Source organism: Salmo salar, chromosome 05, assembly GCF_965601325.2.
Source record: "Salmo salar chromosome 05, fSalSal1, whole genome shotgun sequence".
Classification (NCBI taxonomy): domain Eukaryota; kingdom Metazoa; phylum Chordata; class Actinopteri; order Salmoniformes; family Salmonidae; genus Salmo; species Salmo salar.
Window position 1 is genome coordinate 95,712,379 of NC_138295.1, and position 23,706 is coordinate 95,736,084.

The window sequence follows — 23,706 nt, forward strand, 5'->3', positions numbered from 1 at the left end:
ACCCAGTGAGACTAACCTGGTCAACCCAGTGAGACTAACCTGGTCAACCCAGTGAGACTAACCTGGTCAAATAAGATCTCAGTGAGACTAACCTGGTCAACCCAGTGAGACTAACCTGGTCAACCCAGTGAGACTAACCTGGTCAACCCAGTGAGACTAACCTGGTCAACCCAGTGAGACTAACCTGGTCAAATAAGATCTCAGTGAGACTAACCTGGTCAACCCAGTGAGACTAACCTGGTCAACCCAGTGAGACTAACCTGGTCAACCCAGTGAGACTAACCTGGTCAACCCAGTGAGACTAACCTGGTCAAATAAGATCTCAGTGAGACTAACCTGGTCAACCCAGTGAGACTAACCTGGTCAACCCAGTGAGACTAACCTGGTCAACCCAGTGAGACTAACCTGGTCAACCCAGTGAGACTAACCTGGTCAACCCAGTGAGACTAACCTGGTCAAATAAGATCTCAGTGAGACTAACCTGGTCAACCCAGTGAGACTAACCTGGTCAACCCAGTGAGACTAACCTGGTCAACCCAGTGAGACTAACCTGGTCAACCCAGTGAGACTAACCTGGTCAACCCAGTGAGACTAACCTGGTCAAATAAGATCTCAGTGAGACTAACCTGGTCAACCCAGTGAGACTAACCTGGTCAACCCAGTGAGACTAACCTGGTCAACCCAGTGAGACTAACCTGGTCAACCCAGTGAGACTAACCTGGTCAACCCAGTGAGACTAACCTGGTCAACCCAGTGAGACTAACCTGGTCAAATAAGATCTCAGTGAGACTAACCTGGTCAACCCAGTGAGACTAACCTGGTCAACCCAGTGAGACTAACCTGGTCAACCCAGTGAGACTAACCTGGTCAACCCAGTGAGACTAACCTGGTCAAATAAAAAAAAAAGATCTAAATTTGCCATTTTGAATGTTTTTCTCTGGTTGTTTCCCAGCTTCACGTCCATCATGCAGGAGAGTATCAGAGTGAATCCATCCATGGTGACCAAACTACGAGCAACCTTCCTAAAGGTCAACCGTTCACCTCTCAGAAAAACACTTCATTTAGTAGAGGACACAGGTTCAAAAGGTCTTTTACTGTTTTGAAAACATGCAGTCTGTAACGCGTGTTTTTTATTGATGTATGTTTCCAGTTGGCGTCTGCGTTGGATCTGCCTCTGCTGCGAATCAACCAGGCTAACAGTCCAGATCTGCTTAGTGTTTCTCAGTTCTACTCCGGGGAACTGGTGACCTACGTCAGGAAGGTACGGTCCCGGGGGACGAGGAATGCTGAATCTCAAATCAACCCCCGGTCCCCACTCCCTACGCCTAGTCTCTACTCCCTACCCCCAGCCCCTAGTCTCTACTCTCTACCCCCAGCCCCTAGTCTCTACTCCCTACCCCCAGCCCCTAGTCTCTACTCCCAGCCCCTAGTCTCTACCCCCAGCCCCTAGTCTCTACTCTCTACCCCCAGCCCCTAGTCTCTACTCTCTACCCCCAGCCCCTCTACCCCCAGCCCCTAGCCAGCCTCTACTCCCTACCCCCAGCCCCTAGTCTCTACCCCCAGCCCCTAGTCTCTACTCTCTACCCCCAGCCCCTAGTCTCTACTCCCTACCCCAGCCCCTAGTCTCTACTCTCTACCCCCAGCCCCTAGTCTCTACCCCCAGCCTACTCCCTCCCTAGCCTCTACTCCCTACCCCCAGCCCCTAGTCCTCTACTCTCTACCCCCAGCCCCTAGTCTCTACTCTCTACCCCCAGCCCCTAGTCTCTACTCTCTACCCCAGACCCTAGTATATCATAGCTAGTCCCTGACCCGAGCACTAGCTCTAATCCGTAAACAAAATACAATCTCCAGTCTAGCTGAAAGCCCTAGACTCACTCCCTGACCCAGCCCTAGTCTCTCTCTCTACCCTCCAGCCCCTAGCTGCTACAGATCATACCTGAGAGCCTGCTTCCTCTACTCTCCAGCCCTAGGCTCTCTACCGCTCACCCCTGAGCCCCTAGTCTCTACTCTCTACCCCAGCCCCTAGTCTCTACTCTCTACCCCCAGCCCCTAGTCTCTACTCTCTACCCCTAGTCTCTACTCTCTTCCCCCAGCCCCTAGCCTCTACTCTCTGCCCCTAGCCTCTCCCCTCTACCCCCAGCCCCTAGTCTCTACTCTCTACCCCCAGCCCCTAGTCTCTACTCTCTACCCCCAGCTCCTAGTCTCTACTCCCTACCCCCAGCCCCTAGTCTCTACTCTCTACCCCCAGCCCCTAGTCTCTACTCTCTACCCCCAGCCCCTAGTCTCTACTCCCAGCCCCTAGCCTCTACTCTCTGCCCCTAGCCTCTCCCCTCTACCCCAAGCCCCTAGTCTCTACTCTCTACCCCTAGTCTCTACTCTCTACCCCCAGCCCCTAGTCTCTACTCCCAGCCCCTAGCCTCTAGTCTCTGCCCCTAGCCTCTACTCTCTGCCCCTAGCCTCTCCCCTCTACCCCCAGCCCCTAGTCTCTACTCTCTACCCCTAGTCTCTACTCTCTACCCTCAGCCCCTAGTCTCTACTCTCTACCCTAGTCTCTATTCTCTACCCCCAGCCCCTAGTCTCTACCCCCAGCCTCTAGGTGTTACAGATCATCCCTGAGAGCATGTTTCCTCTACTCTCCACTAGGTGTTACAGATCATACCTGAGAGCATGTTTCCTCTACTCTCCACTAGGTGTTACAGATCATCATCCCTGAGAGCATGTTTCCTCTCCTCTCCACTAGGTGTTACAGATCATCCCTGAGAGCATGTTTCCTCTACTCTCCACTAGGTGTTACAGATCATCATCCCTGAGAGCATGTTTCGCCCCTAGTCTCTACCCCCAGCCCCTAGTCTCTACTCTCTACCCCCAGCCCCTAGTCTCTACTCCCTACCCCAGCCCCTAGTCTCTACTCTCTACCCCCAGCCCCTAGTCTCTACCCCCAGCCTCTACTCCCTACCCCCAGCCCCTAGTCTCTACCCCCAGCCCCTAGTCTCTACTCCCTACCCCCAGCCCCTAGTCTCTACTCTCTACCCCAACAGATCATCATCCCTGAGAGCATGTTTCCTCTACTCTCCACTAGGTGTTACAGATCATCCCTGAGAGCATGTTTCCTCTACTCTCCACTAGGTGTTACAGATCATACCTGAGAGCATGTTTCCTCTACTCTCCACTAGGTGTTACAGATCATCCCTGAGAGCATGTTTCCTCTACTCTCCACTAGGTGTTACAGATCATCCCTGAGAGCATGTTTCCTCTACTCTCCACTAGGTGTTACAGATCATCCCTGAGAGCATGTTTCCTCTACTCTCCACTAGGTGTTACAGATCATCCCTGAGAGCATGTTTCCTCTACTCTCCACTAGGTGTTACAGATCATCCCTGAGAGCATGTTTCCTCTACTCTCCACTAGGTGTTACAGATCATCCCTGAGAGCATGTTTCCTCTACTCTCCACTAGGTGTTACAGATCATCCCTGAGAGCATGTTTCCTCTACTCTCCACTAGGTGTTACAGATCATCCCTGAGAGCATGTTTCCTCTACTCTCCACTAGGTGTTACAGATCATCCCTGAGAGCATGTTTCCTCTACTCTCCACTAGGTGTTACAGATCATCATCCCTGAGAGCATGTTTCCTCTCCTCTCCACTAGGTGTTACAGATCATCCCTGAGAGCATGTTTCCTCTACTCTCCACTAGGTGTTACAGATCATCATCCCTGAGAGCATGTTTCCTCTACTCTCCACTAGGTGTTACAGATCATCCCTGAGAGCATGTTTCCTCTACTCTCCACTAGGTGTTACAGATCATCCCTGAGAGCATGTTTCCTCTACTCTCCACTAGGTGTTACAGATCATCCCTGAGAGCATGTTTCCTCTACTCTCCACTAGGTGTTACAGATCATCCCTGAGAGCATGTTTCCTCTACTCTCCACTAGGTGTTACAGATCATCCCTGAGAGCATGTTTCCTCTACTCTCCACTAGGTGTTACAGATCATCCCTGAGAGCATGTTTCCTCTACTCTCCACTAGGTGTTACAGATCATCATCCCTGAGAGCATGTTTCCTCTACTCTCCACTAGGTGTTACAGATCATCCCTGAGAGCATGTTTCCTCTACTCTCCACTAGGTGTTACAGATCATCCCTGAGAGCATGTTTCCTCTACTCTCCACTAGGTGTTACAGATCATCCCTGAGAGCATGTTTCCTCTACTCTCCACTAGGTGTTACAGATCATCCCTGAGAGCATGTTTCCTCTACTCTCCACTAGGTGTTACAGATCATCCCTGAGAGCATGTTTCCTCTACTCTCCACTAGGTGTTACAGATCATCATCCCTGAGAGCATGTTTCCTCTACTCTCCACTAGGTGTTACAGATCATCCCTGAGAGCATGTTTCCTCTACTCTCCACTAGGTGTTACAGATCATCCCTGAGAGCATGTTTCCTCTACTCTCCACTAGGTGTTACAGATCATCCCTGAGAGCATGTTTCCTCTACTCTCCACTAGGTGTTACAGATCATCCCTGAGAGCATGTTTCCTCTACTCTCCACTAGGTGTTACAGATCATCCCTGAGAGCATGTTTCCTCTACTCTCCACTAGGTGTTACAGATCATCCCTGAGAGCATGTTTCCTCTACTCTCCACTAGGTGTTACAGATCATCCCTGAGAGCATGTTTCCTCTACTCTCCACTAGGTGTTACAGATCATCCCTGAGAGCATGTTTCCTCTACTCTCCACTAGGTGTTACAGATCATCCCTGAGAGCATGTTTCCTCTACTCTCCACTAGGTGTTACAGATCATCATCCCTGAGAGCATGTTTCCTCTACTCTCCACTAGGTGTTACAGATCATCCCTGAGAGCATGTTTCCTCTACTCTCCACTAGGTGTTACAGATCATCCCTGAGAGCATGTTTCCTCTACTCTCCACTAGGTGTTACAGATCATCCCTGAGAGCATGTTTCCTCTACTCTCCACTAGGTGTTACAGATCATCCCTGAGAGCATGTTTCCTCTACTCTCCACTAGGTGTTACAGATCATCGTCCCTGAGAGCATGTTTCCTCTACTCTCCACTAGGTGTTACAGATCATCCCTGAGAGCATGTTTCCTCTCCTCTCCACTAGGTGTTACAGATCATCCCTGAGAGCATGTTTCCTCTACTCTCCACTAGGTGTTACAGATCATCATCCCTGAGAGCATGTTTCCTCTACTCTCCACTAGGTGTTACAGATCATCCCTGAGAGCATGTTTCCTCTACTCTCCACTAGGTGTTACAGATCATCCCTGAGAGCATGTTTCCTCTACTCTCCACTAGGTGTTACAGATCATCCCTGAGAGCATGTTTCCTCTACTCTCCACTAGGTGTTACAGATCATCGTCCCTGAGAGCATGTTTCCTCTCCTCTCCACTAGGTGTTACAGATCATCCCTGAGAGCATGTTTCCTCTACTCTCCACTAGGTGTTACAGATCATCCCTGAGAGCATGTTTCCTCTACTCTCCACTAGGTGTTACAGATCATCCCTGAGAGCATGTTTCCTCTACTCTCCACTAGGTGTTACAGATCATCCCTGAGAGCATGTTTCCTCTACTCTCCACTAGGTGTTACAGATCATCCCTGAGAGCATGTTTCCTCTACTCTCCACTAGGTGTTACAGATCATCCCTGAGAGCATGTTTCCTCTACTCTCCACTAGGTGTTACAGATCATCCCTGAGAGCATGTTTCCTCTACTCTCCACTAGGTGTTACAGATCATCCCTGAGAGCATGTTTCCTCTACTCTCCACTAGGTGTTACAGATCATCCCTGAGAGCATGTTTCCTCTACTCTCCACTAGGTGTTACAGATCATCCCTGAGAGCATGTTTCCTCTACTCTCCACTAGGTGTTACAGATCATCCCTGAGAGCATGTTTCCTCTACTCTCCACTAGGTGTTACAGATCATCGTCCCTGAGAGCATGTTTCCTCTACTCTCCACTAGGTGTTACAGATCATCCCTGAGAGCATGTTTCCTCTCCTCTCCACTAGGTGTTACAGATCATCCCTGAGAGCATGTTTCCTCTACTCTCCACTAGGTGTTACAGATCATCCCTGAGAGCATGTTTCCTCTACTCTCCACTAGGTGTTACAGATCATCCCTGAGAGCATGTTTCCTCTACTCTCCACTAGGTGTTACAGATCATCCCTGAGAGCATGTTTCCTCTACTCTCCACTAGGTGTTACAGATCATCCCTGAGAGCATGTTTCCTCTACTCTCCACTAGGTGTTACAGATCATCCCTGAGAGCATGTTTCCTCTACTCTCCACTAGGTGTTACAGATCATCCCTGAGAGCATGTTTCCTCTACTCTCCACTAGGTGTTACAGATCATCCCTGAGAGCATGTTTCCTCTACTCTCCACTAGGTGTTACAGATCATCCCTGAGAGCATGTTTCCTCTACTCTCCACTAGGTGTTACAGATCATCCCTGAGAGCATGTTTCCTCTACTCTCCACTAGGTGTTACAGATCATCCCTGAGAGCATGTTTCCTCTACTCTCCACTAGGTGTTACAGATCATCCCTGAGAGCATGTTTCCTCTACTCTCCACTAGGTGTTACAGATCATCCCTGAGAGCATGTTTCCTCTACTCTCCACTAGGTGTTACAGATCATCCCTGAGAGCATGTTTCCTCTACTCTCCACTAGGTGTTACAGATCATCATCCCTGAGAGCATGTTTCCTCTACTCTCCACTAGGTGTTACAGATCATCGTCCCTGAGAGCATGTTTCCTCTCCTCTCCACTAGGTGTTACAGATCATCCCTGAGAGCATGTTTCCTCTACTCTCCACTAGGTGTTACAGATCATCCCTGAGAGCATGTTTCCTCTACTCTCCACTAGGTGTTACAGATCATCCCTGAGAGCATGTTTCCTCTACTCTCCACTAGGTGTTACAGATCATCGTCCCTGAGAGCATGTTTCCTCTCCTCTCCACTAGGTGTTACAGATCATCCCTGAGAGCATGTTTCCTCTACTCTCCACTAGGTGTTACAGATCATCCCTGAGAGCATGTTTCCTCTACTCTCCACTAGGTGTTACAGATCATCCCTGAGAGCATGTTTCCTCTACTCTCCACTAGGTGTTACAGATCATCATCCCTGAGAGCATGTTTCCTCTACTCTCCACTAGGTGTTACAGATCATCCCTGAGAGCATGTTTCCTCTACTCTCCACTAGGTGTTACAGATCATCCCTGAGAGCATGTTTCCTCTACTCTCCACTAGGTGTTACAGATCATCCCTGAGAGCATGTTTCCTCTACTCTCCACTAGGTGTTACAGATCATCCCTGAGAGCATGTTTCCTCTACTCTCCACTAGGTGTTACAGATCATCCCTGAGAGCATGTTTCCTCTACTCTCCACTAGGTGTTACAGATCATCCCTGAGAGCATGTTTCCTCTACTCTCCACTAGGTGTTACAGATCATCCCTGAGAGCATGTTCACCTCCCTGGCTAAGATCATCAAGCTGCAGATCCATGCCATCATGGAGGTTCCCACCAGACTGGACAAGGACAAGCTGAAGGACTACGCCCAGCTGGGGGCTCGCTACGAGGTCAGAGGTCGTTTTAGAAACAGCTTTATGGTCCTGTGTGAATCAGTCGGATGAGCATGGGCGCTTGCGATGACAAAAGGTTGTGGGTTCGATTCCCGCTGGGGCCACCCATATGAAAAATATAATCACACATGACTGTTAGTGTCTTTGTTAAAAAGTGTCTCCGAAATGGCAGATATAGAGGTCAGTACTACACCAGACACACACTGCTAGTGTTAGACTGGTGCAGGGAACAAGATGGGGGGTCTCTCAGAGGACCTATACTATAACTAGGACCTATAGTAGTGTCTATAACTAGGACCTATAGTAGTGACTATAACTAGGACCTATACTATAACTAGGACCTATAGTAGTGTCTATAACGAGGACCTATAGTAGTGACTATAACTAGGACCTATACTATAACTAGGACCTATAGTAGTGACTATAACTAGGACCTATAGTAGTGACTATAACTAGGACCTATAGTAGTGACTATAACTAGGACCTATACTATAACTAGGACCTATAGTAGTGACTATAACTAGGACCTATAGTAGTGACTATAACTAGGACCTATAGTAGTGACTATAACTAGGACCTATAGTAGTGACTATAACTAGGACCTATACTATAACTAGGACCTATAGTAGTGACTATAACTAGGACCTATAGTAGTGACTATAACTAGGACCTATAGTAGTGACTATAACTAGGACCTATAGTAGTGACTATAACTAGGACCTATAGTAGTGACTATAACTAGGACCTATAGTAGTGACTATAACTAGGACCTATAGTAGTGACTATAACTAGGACCTATAGTAGTGACTATAACTAGGACCTATAGTAGTGACTATAACTAGGACCTATAGTAGTGACTATAACTAGGACCTATACTATAACTAGGACCTATAGTAGTGACTATAACTAGGACCTATAGTAGTGACTATCACTAGGACCTATAGTAGTGACTATAACTAGGACCTATAGTAGTGACTATAACTAGGACCTATACTATAACTAGGACCTATAGTAGTGACTATAACTAGGACCTATACTATAACTAGGACCTATAGTAGTGACTATAACTAGGACCTATAGTGCTATAACTAGGACCTATAGTAGTGACTATAACTAGGACCTATACTATAACTAGGACCTATAGTAGTGACTATAACTAGGACCTATAGTAGTGACTATAACTAGGACCTATAGTAGTGACTATAACTAGGACCTATAGTAGTGACTATAACTAGGACCTATAGTAGTGACTATAACTAGGACCTATAGTAGTGACTATAACTAGGACCTATACTATAACTAGGACCTATAGTAGTGACTATAACTAGGACCTATAGTAGTGACTATAACTAGGACCTATAGTAGTGACTATAACTAGGACCTATAGTAGTGACTATAACTAGGACCTATAGTAGTGACTATAACTAGGACCTATAGTAGTGACTATAACTAGGACCTATACTATAACTAGGACCTATAGTAGTGACTATAACTAGGACCTATACTATAACTAGGACCTATAGTAGTGACTATAACTAGGACCTATAGTAGTGACTATAACTAGGACCTATAGTAGTGACTATAACTAGGACCTATAGTAGTGACTATAACTAGGACCTATAGTAGTGACTATAACTAGGACCTATAGTAGTGACTATAACTAGGACCTATACTATAACTAGGACCTATAGTAGTGACTATAACTAGGACCTATAGTAGTGACTATAACTAGGACCTATAGTAGTGACTATAACTAGGACCTATAGTAGTGACTATAACTAGGACCTATAGTAGTGACTATAACTAGGACCTATAGTAGTGACTATAACTAGGACCTATAGTAGTGACTATAACTAGGACCTATAGTAGTGACTATAACTAGGACCTATAGTAGTGACTATAACTAGGACCTATAGTAGTGACTATAACTAGGACCTATAGTAGTGACTATAACTAGGACCTATAGTAGTGACTATAACTAGGACCTATAGTAGTGACTATAACTAGGACCTATAGTAGTGACTATAACTAGGACCTATAGTAGTGACTATAACTAGGACCTATAGTAGTGACTATAACTAGGACCTATAGTAGTGACTATAACTAGGACCTATAGTAGTGACTATAACTAGGACCTATAGTAGTGACTATAACTAGGACCTATAGTAGTGTCTATAACTAGGACCTATAGTAGTGACTATAACTAGGACCTATACTATAACTAGGACCTATAGTAGTGACTATAACTAGGACCTATACTATAACTAGGACCTATAGTAGTGACTATAACTAGGACCTATACTATAACTAGGACCTATAGTAGTGACTATAACTAGGACCTATAGTAGTGACTATAACTAGGACCTATACTATAACTAGGACCTATAGTAGTGACTATAACTAGGACCTATACTATAACTAGGACCTATAGTAGTGACTATAACTAGGACCTATAGTAGTGACTATAACTAGGACCTATACTATAACTAGGACCTATAGTAGTGACTATAACTAGGACCTATACTATAACTAGGACCTATAGTAGTGACTATAACTAGGACCTATACTATAACTAGGACCTATAGTAGTGACTATAACTAGGACCTATACTATAACTAGGACCTATAGTAGTGACTATAACTAGGACCTATACTATAACTAGGACCTATAGTAGTGACTATAACTAGGACCTATAGTAGTGACTATAACTAGGACCTATAGTAGTGACTATAACTAGGACCTATAGTAGTGTCTATAACTAGGACCTATAGTAGTGACTATAACTAGGACCTATAGTAGTGACTATAACTAGGACCTATAGTAGTGACTATAACTAGGACCTATAGTAGTGACTATAACTAGGACCTATAGTAGTGACTATAACTAGGACCTATAGTAGTGACTATAACTAGGACCTATACTATAACTAGGACCTATAGTAGTGACTATAACTAGGACCTATAGTAGTGACTATAACTAGGACCTATAGTAGTGACTATAACTAGGACCTATACTATAACTAGGACCTATAGTAGTGTCTATAACTAGGACCTATAGTAGTGACTATAACTAGGACCTATAGTAGTGACTATAACTAGGACCTATAGTAGTGACTATAACTAGGACCTATAGTAGTGACTATAACTAGGACCTATAGTAGTGACTATAACTAGGACCTATAGTAGTGACTATAACTAGGACCTATAGTAGTGACTATAACTAGGACCTATAGTAGTGACTATAACTAGGACCTATAGTAGTGACTATAACTAGGACCTATAGTAGTGACTATAACTAGGACCTATAGTAGTGACTATAACTAGGACCTATAGTAGTGACTATAACTAGGACCTATAGTAGTGACTATAACTAGGACCTATAGTAGTGACTATAACTAGGACCTATAGTAGTGACTATAACTAGGACCTATAGTAGTGACTATAACTAGGACCTATAGTAGTGACTATAACTAGGACCTATAGTAGTGACTATAACTAGGACCTATAGTAGTGACTATAACTAGGACCTATAGTAGTGACTATAACTAGGACCTATAGTAGTGACTATAACTAGGACCTATACTATAACTAGGACCTATAGTAGTGACTATAACTAGGACCTATAGTAGTGACTATAACTAGGACCTATAGTAGTGACTATAACTAGGACCTATAGTAGTGACTATAACTAGGACCTATAGTAGTGACTATAACTAGGACCTATAGTAGTGACTATAACTAGGACCTATAGTAGTGACTATAACTAGGACCTATAGTAGTGACTATAACTAGGACCTATAGTAGTGACTATAACTAGGACCTATAGTAGTGACTATAACTAGGACCTATAGTAGTGACTATAACTAGGACCTATACTATAACTAGGACCTATAGTAGTGTCTATAACTAGGACCTATAGTAGTGACTATAACTAGGACCTATAGTAGTGACTATAACTAGGACCTATAGTAGTGACTATAACTAGGACCTATAGTAGTGACTATAACTAGGACCTATAGTAGTGACTATAACTAGGACCTATAGTAGTGACTATAACTAGGACCTATAGTAGTGACTATAACTAGGACCTATAGTAGTGACTATAACTAGGACCTATAGTAGTGACTATAACTAGGACCTATAGTAGTGACTATAACTAGGACCTATAGTAGTGACTATAACTAGGACCTATAGTAGTGACTATAACTAGGACCTATAGTAGTGACTATAACTAGGACCTATAGTAGTGACTATAACTAGGACCTATAGTAGTGACTATAACTAGGACCTATAGTAGTGACTATAACTAGGACCTATAGTAGTGACTATAACTAGGACCTATAGTAGTGACTATAACTAGGACCTATAGTAGTGACTATAACTAGGACCTATAGTAGTGACTATAACTAGGACCTATACTATAACTAGGACCTATAGTAGTGACTATAACTAGGACCTATAGTAGTGACTATAACTAGGACCTATAGTAGTGACTATAACTAGGACCTATAGTAGTGACTATAACTAGGACCTATAGTAGTGACTATAACTAGGACCTATAGTAGTGACTATAACTAGGACCTATAGTAGTGACTATAACTAGGACCTATACTATAACTAGGACCTATAGTAGTGACTATAACTAGGACCTATAGTAGTGACTATAACTAGGACCTATAGTAGTGACTATAACTAGGACCTATAGTAGTGACTATAACTAGGACCTATAGTAGTGACTATAACTAGGACCTATACTATAACTAGGACCTAGTACTATAACTAGGACCTATAGTAGTGACTATAACTAGGACCTATAGTAGTGACTATAACTAGGACCTATAGTAGTGACTATAACTAGGACCTATAGTAGTGACTATAACTAGGACCTATAGTAGTGACTATAACTAGGACCTATAGTAGTGACTATAACTAGGACCTATAGTAGTGACTATAACTAGGACCTATACTATAACTAGGACCTATAGTAGTGACTATAACTAGGACCTATAGTAGTGACTATAACTAGGACCTATAGTAGTGACTATAACTAGGACCTATAGTAGTGACTATAACTAGGACCTATAGTAGTGACTATAACTAGGACCTATAGTAGTGACTATAACTAGGACCTATACTATAACTAGGACCTATAGTAGTGACTATAACTAGGACCTATAGTAGTGACTATAACTAGGACCTATAGTAGTGACTATAACTAGGACCTATACTATAACTAGGACCTATAGTAGTGACTATAACTAGGACCTATACTATAACTAGGACCTATAGTAGTGACTATAACTAGGACCTATAGTAGTGACTATAACTAGGACCTATAGTAGTGACTATAACTAGGACCTATAGTAGTGACTATAACTAGGACCTATAGTAGTGACTATAACTAGGACCTATAGTAGTGACTATAACTAGGACCTATAGTAGTGACTATAACTAGGACCTATAGTAGTGACTATAACTAGGACCTATAGTAGTGACTATAACTAGGACCTATACTATAACTAGGACCTATAGTAGTGACTATAACTAGGACCTATAGTAGTGTCTATAACGAGGACCTATAGTAGTGACTATAACTAGGACCTATAGTAGTGTCTATAACTAGGACCTATAGTAGTGACTATAACTAGGACCTATAGTAGTGACTATAACTAGGACCTATAGTAGTGACTATAACTAGGACCTATAGTAGTGACTATAACTAGGACCTATAGTAGTGACTATAACTAGGACCTATACTATAACTAGGACCTATAGTAGTGACTATAACTAGGACCTATACTATAACTAGGACCTATAGTAGTGACTATAACTAGGACCTATAGTAGTGTCTATAACTAGGACCTATAGTAGTGACTATAACTAGGACCTATAGTAGTGACTATAACTAGGACCTATAGTAGTGACTATAACTAGGACCTATAGTAGTGACTATAACTAGGACCTATAGTAGTGACTATAACTAGGACCTATAGTAGTGACTATAACTAGGACCTATAGTAGTGACTATAACTAGGACCTATAGTAGTGACTATAACTAGGACCTATAGTAGTGTCTATAACTAGGACCTATAGTAGTGACTATAACTAGGACCTATAGTAGTGACTATAACTAGGACCTATAGTAGTGACTATAACTAGGACCTATAGTAGTGACTATAACTAGGACCTATACTATAACTAGGACCTATAGTAGTGACTATAACTAGGACCTATAGTAGTGACTATAACTAGGACCTATAGTAGTGTACTATAACTAGGACCTATACTATAACTAGGACCTATAGTAGTGACTATAACTAGGACCTATAGTAGTGACTATAACTAGGACCTATAGTAGTGTCTATAGCGAGGACCTATAGTAGTGACTATAACTAGGACCTATACTATAACTAGGACCTATAGTAGTGTCTATAGCGAGGACCTATAGTAGTGACTATAACTATGAGCCAGAGTGTCCCTGACTAGGTTCCTGGCCCCTAACTGTGCAGAGGGAACAGATGCTCACTGAGTCTCCCCAAACCGTTCCTCTCTGGCTGAATGGAGCAGTGTTGGTGAGAGGCAGTGGGTTTTCTACAGCTGAACATCCTCGACTTGTTATTTCGTTCTTGATTTTTCTCCCAGGTTGCCAAACTCACCCACGCCATCTCCATCTTTACTGAAGGGATTCTGATGATGAAGACTACGCTGGTTGGAATCATCAAGGTCAGTTTTTAAATTAAAACGGCTTTAGATATGATGACTGCAGGTAGCCTAGTGGTTAGAGGGGAGGGACGGCAGGTAGCCTAGTGGTTAGAGGGGAGGGACGGCAGGTAGTCTAGTGGTTAGAGTGGAGGGACGGCAGGTAGTCTAGTGGTTAGAGGGGAGGGACGGCAGGTAGTCTAGTGGTTAGAGTGGAGGGGCGGCAGGTAGCCTAGTGGTTAGAGGGGGGAGGCAGGTAGCCTAGTGGTTAGAGTGGAGGGACGGCAGGTAGCCTAGTGGTTAGAGTGGAGGGACGGCAGGTAGCCTAGTGGTTAGAGTGGAGGGGCGGCAGGTAGTCTAGTGGTTAGAGTGGAGGGACGGCAGGTAGCCTAGTGGTTAGAGTGGAGGGGCGGCAGGTAGCCTAGTGGTTAGAGTGGAGGGGCGGCAGGTAGCCTAGTGGTTAGAGTGGAGGGACGGCAGGTAGCCTAGTGGTTAGAGTGGAGGGACGGCAGGTAGACTAGTGGTTAGAGTGGAGGGGCGGCAGGTAGTCTAGTGGTTAGAGTGGAGGGACGGCAGGTAGCCTAGTGGTTAGAGTGGAGGGGCGGCAGGTAGCCTAGTGGTTAGAGTGGAGGGGCGGCAGGTAGCCTAGTGGTTAGAGTGGAGGGACGGCAGGTAGCCTAGTGGTTAGAGTGGAGGGACGGCAGGTAGTCTAGTGGTTAGAGTGGAGGGGCGGCAGGTAGCCTAGTGGTTAGAGGGGAGGGACGGCAGGTAGCCTAGTGGTTAGAGGGGAGGGACGGCAGGTAGCCTAGTGGTTAGAGTGGAGGGACGGCAGGTAGCCTAGTGGTTAGAGTGGAGGGACGGCAGGTAGACTAGTGGTTAGAGTGGAGGGACGGCAGGTAGCCTAGTGGTTAGAGTGGAGGGACGGCAGGTAGCCTAGTGGTTAGAGTGGAGGGACGGCAGGTAGCCTAGTGGTTAGAGTGGAGGGGCGGCAGGTAGCCTAGTGGTTAGAGTGGAGGGACGGCAGGTAGCCTAGTGGTTAGAGTGGAGGGGCGGCAGGTAGCCTAGTGGTTAGAGTGGAGGGACGGCAGGTAGCCTAGTGGTTAGAGTGGAGGGACGGCAGGTAGCCTAGTGGTTAGAGTGGAGGGACGGCAGGTAGCCTAGTGGTTAGAGTGGAGGGACGGCAGGTAGCCTAGTGGTTAGAGTGGAGGGACGGCAGGTAGCCTAGTGGTTAGAGTGGAGGGACGGCAGGTAGCCTAGTGGTTAGAGGGGGGAGGCAGGTAGCCTAGTGGTTAGAGTGGGGGACGGCAGGTAGCCTAGTGGTTAGAGGGGGGAGGCAGGTAGCCTAGTGGTTAGAGTGGGGGAGGCAGGTAGCCTAGTGGTTAGAGTGGAGGGACGGCAGGTAGCCTAGTGGTTAGAGTGGAGGGACGGCAGGTAGCCTAGTGGTTAGAGTGGAGGGACGGCAGGTAGCCTAGTGGTTAGAGTGGAGGGACGGCAGGTAGCCTAGTGGTTAGAGTGGAGGGACGGCAGGTAGCCTAGTGGTTAGAGTGGAGGGACGGCAGGTAGACTAGTGGTTAGAGTGGAGGGACGGCAGGTAGCCTAGTGGTTAGAGTGGAGGGACGGCAGGTAGCCTAGTGGTTAGAGTGGAGGGACGGCAGGTAGCCTAGTGGTTAGAGTGGAGGGACGGCAGGTAGCCTAGTGGTTAGAGGGGGGAGGCAGGTAGCCTAGTGGTTAGAGTGGGGGAGGCAGGTAGCCTAGTGGTTAGAGGGGGGAGGCAGGTAGCCTAGTGGTTAGAGTGGGGGAGGCAGGTAGCCTAGTGGTTAGAGTGGAGGGACGGCAGGTAGCCTAGTGGTTAGAGTGGAGGGACGGCAGGTAGCCTAGTGGTTAGAGTGGAGGGACGGCAGGTAGCCTAGTGGTTAGAGTGGAGGGACGGCAGGTAGCCTAGTGGTTAGAGTGGAGGGACGGCAGGTAGCCTAGTGGTTAGAGTGGAGGGACGGCAGGTAGCCTAGTGGTTAGAGGGGGGAGGCAGGTAGCCTAGTGGTTAGAGTGGAGGGACGGCAGGTAGCCTAGTGGTTAGAGTGGAGGGACGGCAGGTAGCCTAGTGGTTAGAGTGGAGGGTCGGCAGGTAGCCTAGTGGTTAGAGTGGAGGGACGGCAGGTAGCCTAGTGGTTAGAGGGGGGGAGGCAGGTAGCCTAGTGGTTAGAGTGGAGGGACGGCAGGTAGCCTAGTGGTTAGAGTGGAGGGTCGGCAGGTAGCCTAGTGGTTAGAGTGGAGGGACGGCAGGTAGCCTAGTGGTTAGAGTGGAGGGACGGCAGGTAGCCTAGTGGTTAGAGGGGGGAGGCAGGTAGCCTAGTGGTTAGAGTGGAGGGACGGCAGGTAGCCTAGTGGTTAGAGTGGAGGGGCGGCAGGTAGCCTAGTGGTTAGAGTGGAGGGACGGCAGGTAGCCTAGTGGTTAGAGTGGAGGGACGGCAGGTAGCCTAGTGGTTAGAGTGGAGGGACGGCAGGTAGCCTAGTGGTTAGAGTGGAGGGACGGCAGGTAGCCTAGTGGTTAGAGTGGAGGGACGGCAGGTAGCCTAGTGGTTAGAGTGGAGGGACGGCGGGTAGCCTAGTGGTTAGAGTGGAGGGACGGCAGGTAGCCTAGTGGTTAGAGTGGAGGGACGGCAGGTAGCCTAGTGGTTAGAGTGGAGGGACGGCAGGTAGCCTAGTGGTTAGAGTGGAGGGACGGCAGGTAGCCTAGTGGTTAGAGTGGAGGGACGGCAGGTAGCCTAGTGGTTAGAGTGGAGGGACGGCAGGTAGCCTAGTGGTTAGAGTGGAGGGACGGCAGGTAGCCTAGTGGTTAGAGTGGAGGGACGGCAGGTAGCCTAGTGGTTAGAGTGGAGGGACGGCAGGTAGCCTAGTGGTTAGAGTGGAGGGACGGCAGGTAGCCTAGTGGTTAGAGTGGAGGGACGGCAGGTAGCCTAGTGGTTAGAGTGGAGGGACGGCAGGTAGCCTAGTGGTTAGAGTGGAGGGACGGCAGGTAGCCTAGTGGTTAGAGTGGAGGGACGGCAGGTAGCCTAGTGGTTAGAGTGGAGGGACGGCAGGTAGCCTAGTGGTTAGAGTGGAGGGACGGCAGGTAGCCTAGTGGTTAGAGTGGAGGGGCGGCAGGGTAGCCTAGTGGTTAGAGCGTTGGGCCAGTAACCGAAAGGTTGCTAGATCGAATCCCCCGAGCTGACAAGGTAAATAAATCTGTCGTTCTGCCCCTGAACAAGGTATAACAATCTGTCGTTCTGCCCCTGAACAAGGTAAAACAATCTGTCGTTCTGCCCCTGAACAAGGTAAAACAATCTGTCGTTCTGCCCCTGAACAAGGTAAATCAATCTGTCGTTCTGCCCCTGAACAAGGTATAACAATCTGTCGTTCTGCCCCTGAACAAGGTAAAACAATCTGTCGTTCTGCCCCTGAACAAGGTATAACAATCTGTCGTTCTGCCCCTGAACAAGGTATAACAATCTGTCGTTCTGCCCCTGAACAAGGTATAACAATCTGTCGTTCTGCCCCTGAACAAGGTAAATCAATCTGTCGTTCTGCCCCTGAACAAGGTAAATCAATCTGTCGTTCTGCCCCTGAACAAGGTATAACAATCTGTCGTTCTGCCCCTGAACAAGGTAAAACAATCTGTCGTTCTGCCCCTGAACAAGGTAAAACAATCTGTCGTTCTGCCCCTGAACAAGGTAAAACAATCTGTCGTTCTGCCCCTGAACAAGGTAAAACAATCTGTCGTTCTGCCCCTGAACAAGGTAAAACAATCTGTCGTTCTGCCCCTGAACAAGGTAAAACAATCTGTCGTTCTGCCCCTGAACAAGGTATAACAATCTGTCGTTCTGCCCCTGAACAAGGTAAAACAATCTGTCGTTCTGCCCCTGAACAAGGTATAACAATCTGTCGTTCTGCCCCTGAACAAGGTAAAACAATCTGTCGTTCTGCCCCTGAACAAGGTATAACAATCTGTCGTTCTGCCCCTGAACAAGGTATAACAATCTGTCGTTCTGCCCCTGAACAAGGTATAACAATCTGTCGTTCTGCCCCTGAACAAGGTAAAACAATCTGTCGTTCTGCCCCTGAACAAGGTAAAACAATCTGTCGTTCTGCCCCTGAACAAGGTATAACAATCTGTCGTTCTGCCCCTGAACAAGGTAAATCAATCTGTCGTTCTGCCCCTGAACAAGGTATAACAATCTGTCGTTCTGCCCCTGAACAAGGTAAACAATCTGTCGTTCTGCCCCTGAACAAGGTAAAACAATCTGTCGTTCTGCCCCTGAACAAGGTATAACAATCTGTCGTTCTGCCCCTGAACAAGGTATAACAATCTGTCGTTCTGCCCCTGAACAAGGTATAACAATCTGTCGTTCTGCCCCTGAACAAGGTATAACAATCTGTCGTTCTGCCCCTGAACAAGGTATAACAATCTGTCGTTCTGCCCCTGAACAAGGTAAATCAATCTGTCGTTCTGCCCCTGAACAAGGTATAACAATCTGTCGTTCTGCCCCTGAACAAGGTAAAACAATCTGTCGTTCTGCCCCTGAACAAGGTATAACAATCTGTCGTTCTGCCCCTGAACAAGGTAAAACAATCTGTCGTTCTGCCCCTGAACAAGGTAAAACAATCTGTCGTTCTGCCCCTGAACAAGGTAAAACAATCTGTCGTTCTGCCCCTGAACAAGGTATAACAATCTGTCGTTCTGCCCCTGAACAAGGTAAATCAATCTGTCGTTCTGCCCCTGAACAAGGTATAACAATCTGTCGTTCTGCCCCTGAACAAGGTAAACAATCTGTCGTTCTGCCCCTGAACAAGGTAAAACAATCTGTCGTTCTGCCCCTGAACAAGGTATAACAATCTGTCGTTCTGCCCCTGAACAAGGTATAACAATCTGTCGTTCTGCCCCTGAACAAGGTATAACAATCTGTCGTTCTGCCCCTGAACAAGGTATAACAATCTGTCGTTCTGCCCCTGAACAAGGTATAACAATCTGTCGTTCTGCCCCTGAACAAGGTAAACAATCTGTCGTTCTGCCCCTGAACAAGGTAAAACAATCTGTCGTTCTGCCCCTGAACAAGGTAAAACAATCTGTCGTTCTGCCCCTGAACAAGGTATAACAATCTGTCGTTCTGCCCCTGAACAAGGTAAAACAATCTGTCGTTCTGCCCCTGAACAAGGTAAAACAATCTGTCGTTCTGCCCCTGAACAAGGTAAAACAATCTGTCGTTCTGCCCCTGAACAAGGTAAAACAATCTGTCGTTCTGCCCCTGAACAAGGTAAAACAATCTGTCGTTCTGCCCCTGAACAAGGTAAAACAATCTGTCGTTCTGCCCCTGAACAAGGTAAAACAATCTGTCGTTCTGCCCCTGAACAAGGTAAAACAATCTGTCGTTCTGCCCCTGAACAAGGTAAAACAATCTGTCGTTCTGCCCCTGAACAAGGTAAAACAATCTGTCGTTCTGCCCCTGAACAAGGTAAAACAATCTGTCGTTCTGCCCCTGAACAAGGTAAAACAATCTGTCGTTCTGCCCCTGAACAAGGTATAACAATCTGTCGTTCTGCCCCTGAACAAGGTAAAACAATCTGTCGTTCTGCCCCTGAACAAGGTAAAACAATCTGTCGTTCTGCCCCTGAACAAGGTAAAACAATCTGTCGTTCTGCCCCTGAACAAGGTAAAACAATCTGTCGTTCTGCCCCTGAACAAGGTATAACAATCTGTCGTTCTGCCCCTGAACAAGGTAAAACAATCTGTCGTTCTGCCCCTGAACAAGGTAAAACAATCTGTCGTTCTGCCCCTGAACAAGGTAAAACAATCTGTCGTTCTGCCCCTGAACAAGGTATAACAATCTGTCGTTCTGCCCCTGAACAAGGTATAACAATCTGTCGTTCTGCCCCTGAACAAGGTAAAACAATCTGTCGTTCTGCCCCTGAACAAGGTATAACAATCTGTCGTTCTGCCCCTGAACAAGGTAAAACAATCTGTCGTTCTGCCCCTGAACAAGGTAAAACAATCTGTCGTTCTGCCCCTGAACAAGGTAAAACAATCTGTCGTTCTGCCCCTGAACAAGGCATAAACAATCTGTCGTTCTGCCCCTGAACAAGGTATAACAATCTGTCGTTCTGCCCCTGAACAAGGTAAAACAATCTGTCGTTCTGCCCCTGAACAAGGTAAAACAATCTGTCGTTCTGCCCCTGAACAAGGTAAAACAATCTGTCGTTCTGCCCCTGAACAAGGTAAAACAATCTGTCGTTCTGCCCCTGAACAAGGTAAAACAATCTGTCGTTCTGCCCCTGAACAAGGTAAAACAATCTGTCGTTCTGCCCCTGAACAAGGTATAACAATCTGTCGTTCTGCCCCTGAACAAGGTAAAACAATCTGTCGTTCTGCCCCTGAACAAGGTAAAACAATCTGTCGTTCTGCCCCTGAACAAGGTATAACAATCTGTCGTTCTGCCCCTGAACAAGGTAAAACAATCTGTCGTTCTGCCCCTGAACAAGGTATAACAATCTGTCGTTCTGCCCCTGAACAAGGTATAACAATCTGTCGTTCTGCCCCTGAACAAGGTATAACAATCTGTCGTTCTGCCCCTGAACAAGGTAAAACAATCTGTCGTTCTGCCCCTGAACAAGGTAAAACAATCTGTCGTTCTGCCCCTGAACAAGGTAAAACAATCTGTCGTTCTGTCCCTGAACAAGGTAAAACAATCTGTCGTTCTGCCCCTGAACAAGGTATAACAATCTGTCGTTCTGCCCCTGAACAAGGTATAACAATCTGTCGTTCTGCCCCTGAACAAGGTAAAACAATCTGTCGTTCTGCCCCTGAACAAGGTATAACAATCTGTCGTTCTGCCCCTGAACAAGGTATAACAATCTGTCGTTCTGCCCCTGAACAAGGTAAAACAATCTGTCGTTCTGCCCCTGAACAAGGTAAAACAATCTGTCGTTCTGCCCCTGAACAAGGTAAAACAATCTGTCGTTCTGCCCCTGAACAAGGTAAAACAATCTGTCGTTCTGCCCCTGAACAAGGTAAAACAATCTGTCGTTCTGCCCCTGAACAAGGTAAAACAATCTGTCGTTCTGCCCCTGAACAAGGTAAAACAATCTGTCGTTCTGCCCCTGAACAAGGTAAAACAATCTGTCGTTCTGCCCCTGAACAAGGTAAAACAATCTGTCGTTCTGCCCCTGAACAAGGTATAACAATCTGTCGTTCTGCCCCTGAACAAGGTAAAACAATCTGTCGTTCTGCCCCTGAACAAGGTAAAACAATCTGTCGTTCTGCCCCTGAACAAGCGTCACGAGAATGTTCAATCCCAGTGACGATAACTAAACAGTAATTTAAGCTTTGACCAATCCCCCGAGGTTTATAAGACCCTGGGATTTAATAATAATTAGGCTAAGTCTCAGATTCTCCAAATGGTTCATTGTTCTTTATTCACGAGAGCTCTGAAGTCAAAAAATGCAAACACAGTCATTTTATAACTCCCACCTACACACACACACACACACACACAGTTTATCACTTTTGTACCAGCCTGGCAGTTTCTAGCCGTTTCTCTCCTCCCTAGATTAGAGGGGCCTTGGAAAGGCCCTCCTTCCTGTTGTCAGTTTTCAGAGTTACAACCAGGTCATGTGTAGTTCAGTTGTCCTTTGTTTTCTCAACCATACCTTTCTCACCCTTAACTTGTCTCACACACATTATTGGATTATAGTCTTATAATTCTAATACATTTCACACCGTTAAATACGTTTCAGGGTGGAATTCTTTAGTCATTACTTTAAACATATAAATTCCTTTATCAACAAGGCAGTTAACCCACTGTTCGTCATGGTGGTCGTCATTGTAAAATAAGAATTTGTTCTTAACTGACTTGCCTCGTTTTAAATAAAAGTTAAATAAAATAAAAATATATATTTTTATAATTGAGAAAATGTGTCTAAATGCATAAGTCTTACCTTTTTCATGGCGTCTCTTCAGGTGGATCCCAAGCAGCTCCTGGAAGATGGTATCAGGAAGGAGTTGGTGAGAAGAGTAGCCTACGCTCTACACAAAGGACTTATCTTTAACCCCAAGGCTAAGGTGAGATATCTGACCATGACACAGCACAATATCAACCGTTCCGTGGGGCTCCCGAGTGGCGCAGCGGTCTAAGGCACTGCATCTCAGTGCTAGAGGAGTCACTACAGTCCCTGGTTCGATTCCAGGCTGTATCACATCCCGGCCGTGATTGGGAGTCCCATAGGGTGGCGCACAATTGACCCAGCGTCGTCCGGGTTTGGCCGGGGGTAGGCCGTCCATTGTAAATAAGAATTGTTTCTTAACTGACTTGCCTAGTTAAATAAGTTACATTTATAAATATATCCTCAGTACCATTCAGCACAATGTTAACCGTCACTTTCAAAACTTTCTAAGTTTGTTCAGGTTTTATTCATGACAGAATACAAAACAAACTTGTCTGCTAACTTGAAAATGTAAAAAAGAAATGAAGTGTTACAGAATATGAATCGTGGTAAATTTCAATCTCACACCTGGTCAGACCAGTGAGTTGATGCTGAAGCTGAAGGAGATGGCAGCCACCATGGATGGCTTCTACCGGTCCTTTGAGTACATCCAGGATTACGTCTCCATCTACGGCCTGAAGATCTGGCAGGAGGAAGTCTCTCGTATCATCAACTACAACGTGGAGCAGGAATGCAACAGTTTCCTGCGCACCAAGGTTGGACCTTTTATTTATTTATATATATATATATATATATATATATATATATATAGTCACATGGCTCTTTCTCAGTTGGTCTGGTTGATTCCTTTAAACATTAAAACATCATCCAAAACGAACGAGGAAACATTACATTCCTCGCCTCGTTCTCAATCGTATTGGAGGAGAAGGTCCAAGCCTCCCGTCTACTAATTAAATCAAAGTTTATTTGTCACGTGCGCCGAATACAGTGAAATGTTTACTGACAGGCTCTAACCAACAGTGCAAAAAAGGTATTAGGTGAACAATAGGTAGGTAAAGAAATAAAACAACAGTAAAAAGACAGGATATACACAGTAGAGAGGATAAATACAGTAGAGAGGTTATATACAGTAGAGAGGATATATACAGTAGAGGTTATATACAGTAGAGGCTATATACAGTAGAGAGACTATATACAGTAGAGAGGCTATATACAGTAGAGAGGCTATATACAGTAGAGAGGCTATATACAGTAGAGAGACTATATACAGTAGAGAGGCTATATACAGTAGAGAGGCTATATACAGTAGAGAGGTTATATACAGTAGAGAGGCTATATACAGTAGAGGTTATATACAGTAGAGAGGCTATACACAGTAGAGAGGATATATACAGTAGAGGTTATATACAGTAGAGAGGCTATACACAGTAGAGAGGATATATACAGTAGAG

At 45.7% G+C, this 23,706-nt stretch overlaps 1 protein-coding gene across 3 annotated transcripts in view; it reads left to right on the plus strand.

The window, feature by feature from the left end:
- LOC106593536 (WASH complex subunit 5) overlaps positions 1-23,706 on the plus strand; it is a 49,673-nt gene that overhangs the window by 12,103 nt on the left and 13,864 nt on the right. For all 3 annotated transcript variants that reach the window (XM_082976010.1, XM_082976009.1, XM_082976011.1), the window contains exons 14-19: positions 953-1,028; positions 1,151-1,261; positions 7,443-7,583; positions 14,228-14,308; positions 22,272-22,373; positions 22,831-23,010. In XM_082976010.1, the coding sequence (XP_082832136.1) occupies positions 953-1,028; positions 1,151-1,261; positions 7,443-7,583; positions 14,228-14,308; positions 22,272-22,373; positions 22,831-23,010 (691 nt within the window). The remainder of the gene's footprint in view (positions 1-952; positions 1,029-1,150; positions 1,262-7,442; positions 7,584-14,227; positions 14,309-22,271; positions 22,374-22,830; positions 23,011-23,706) is intronic.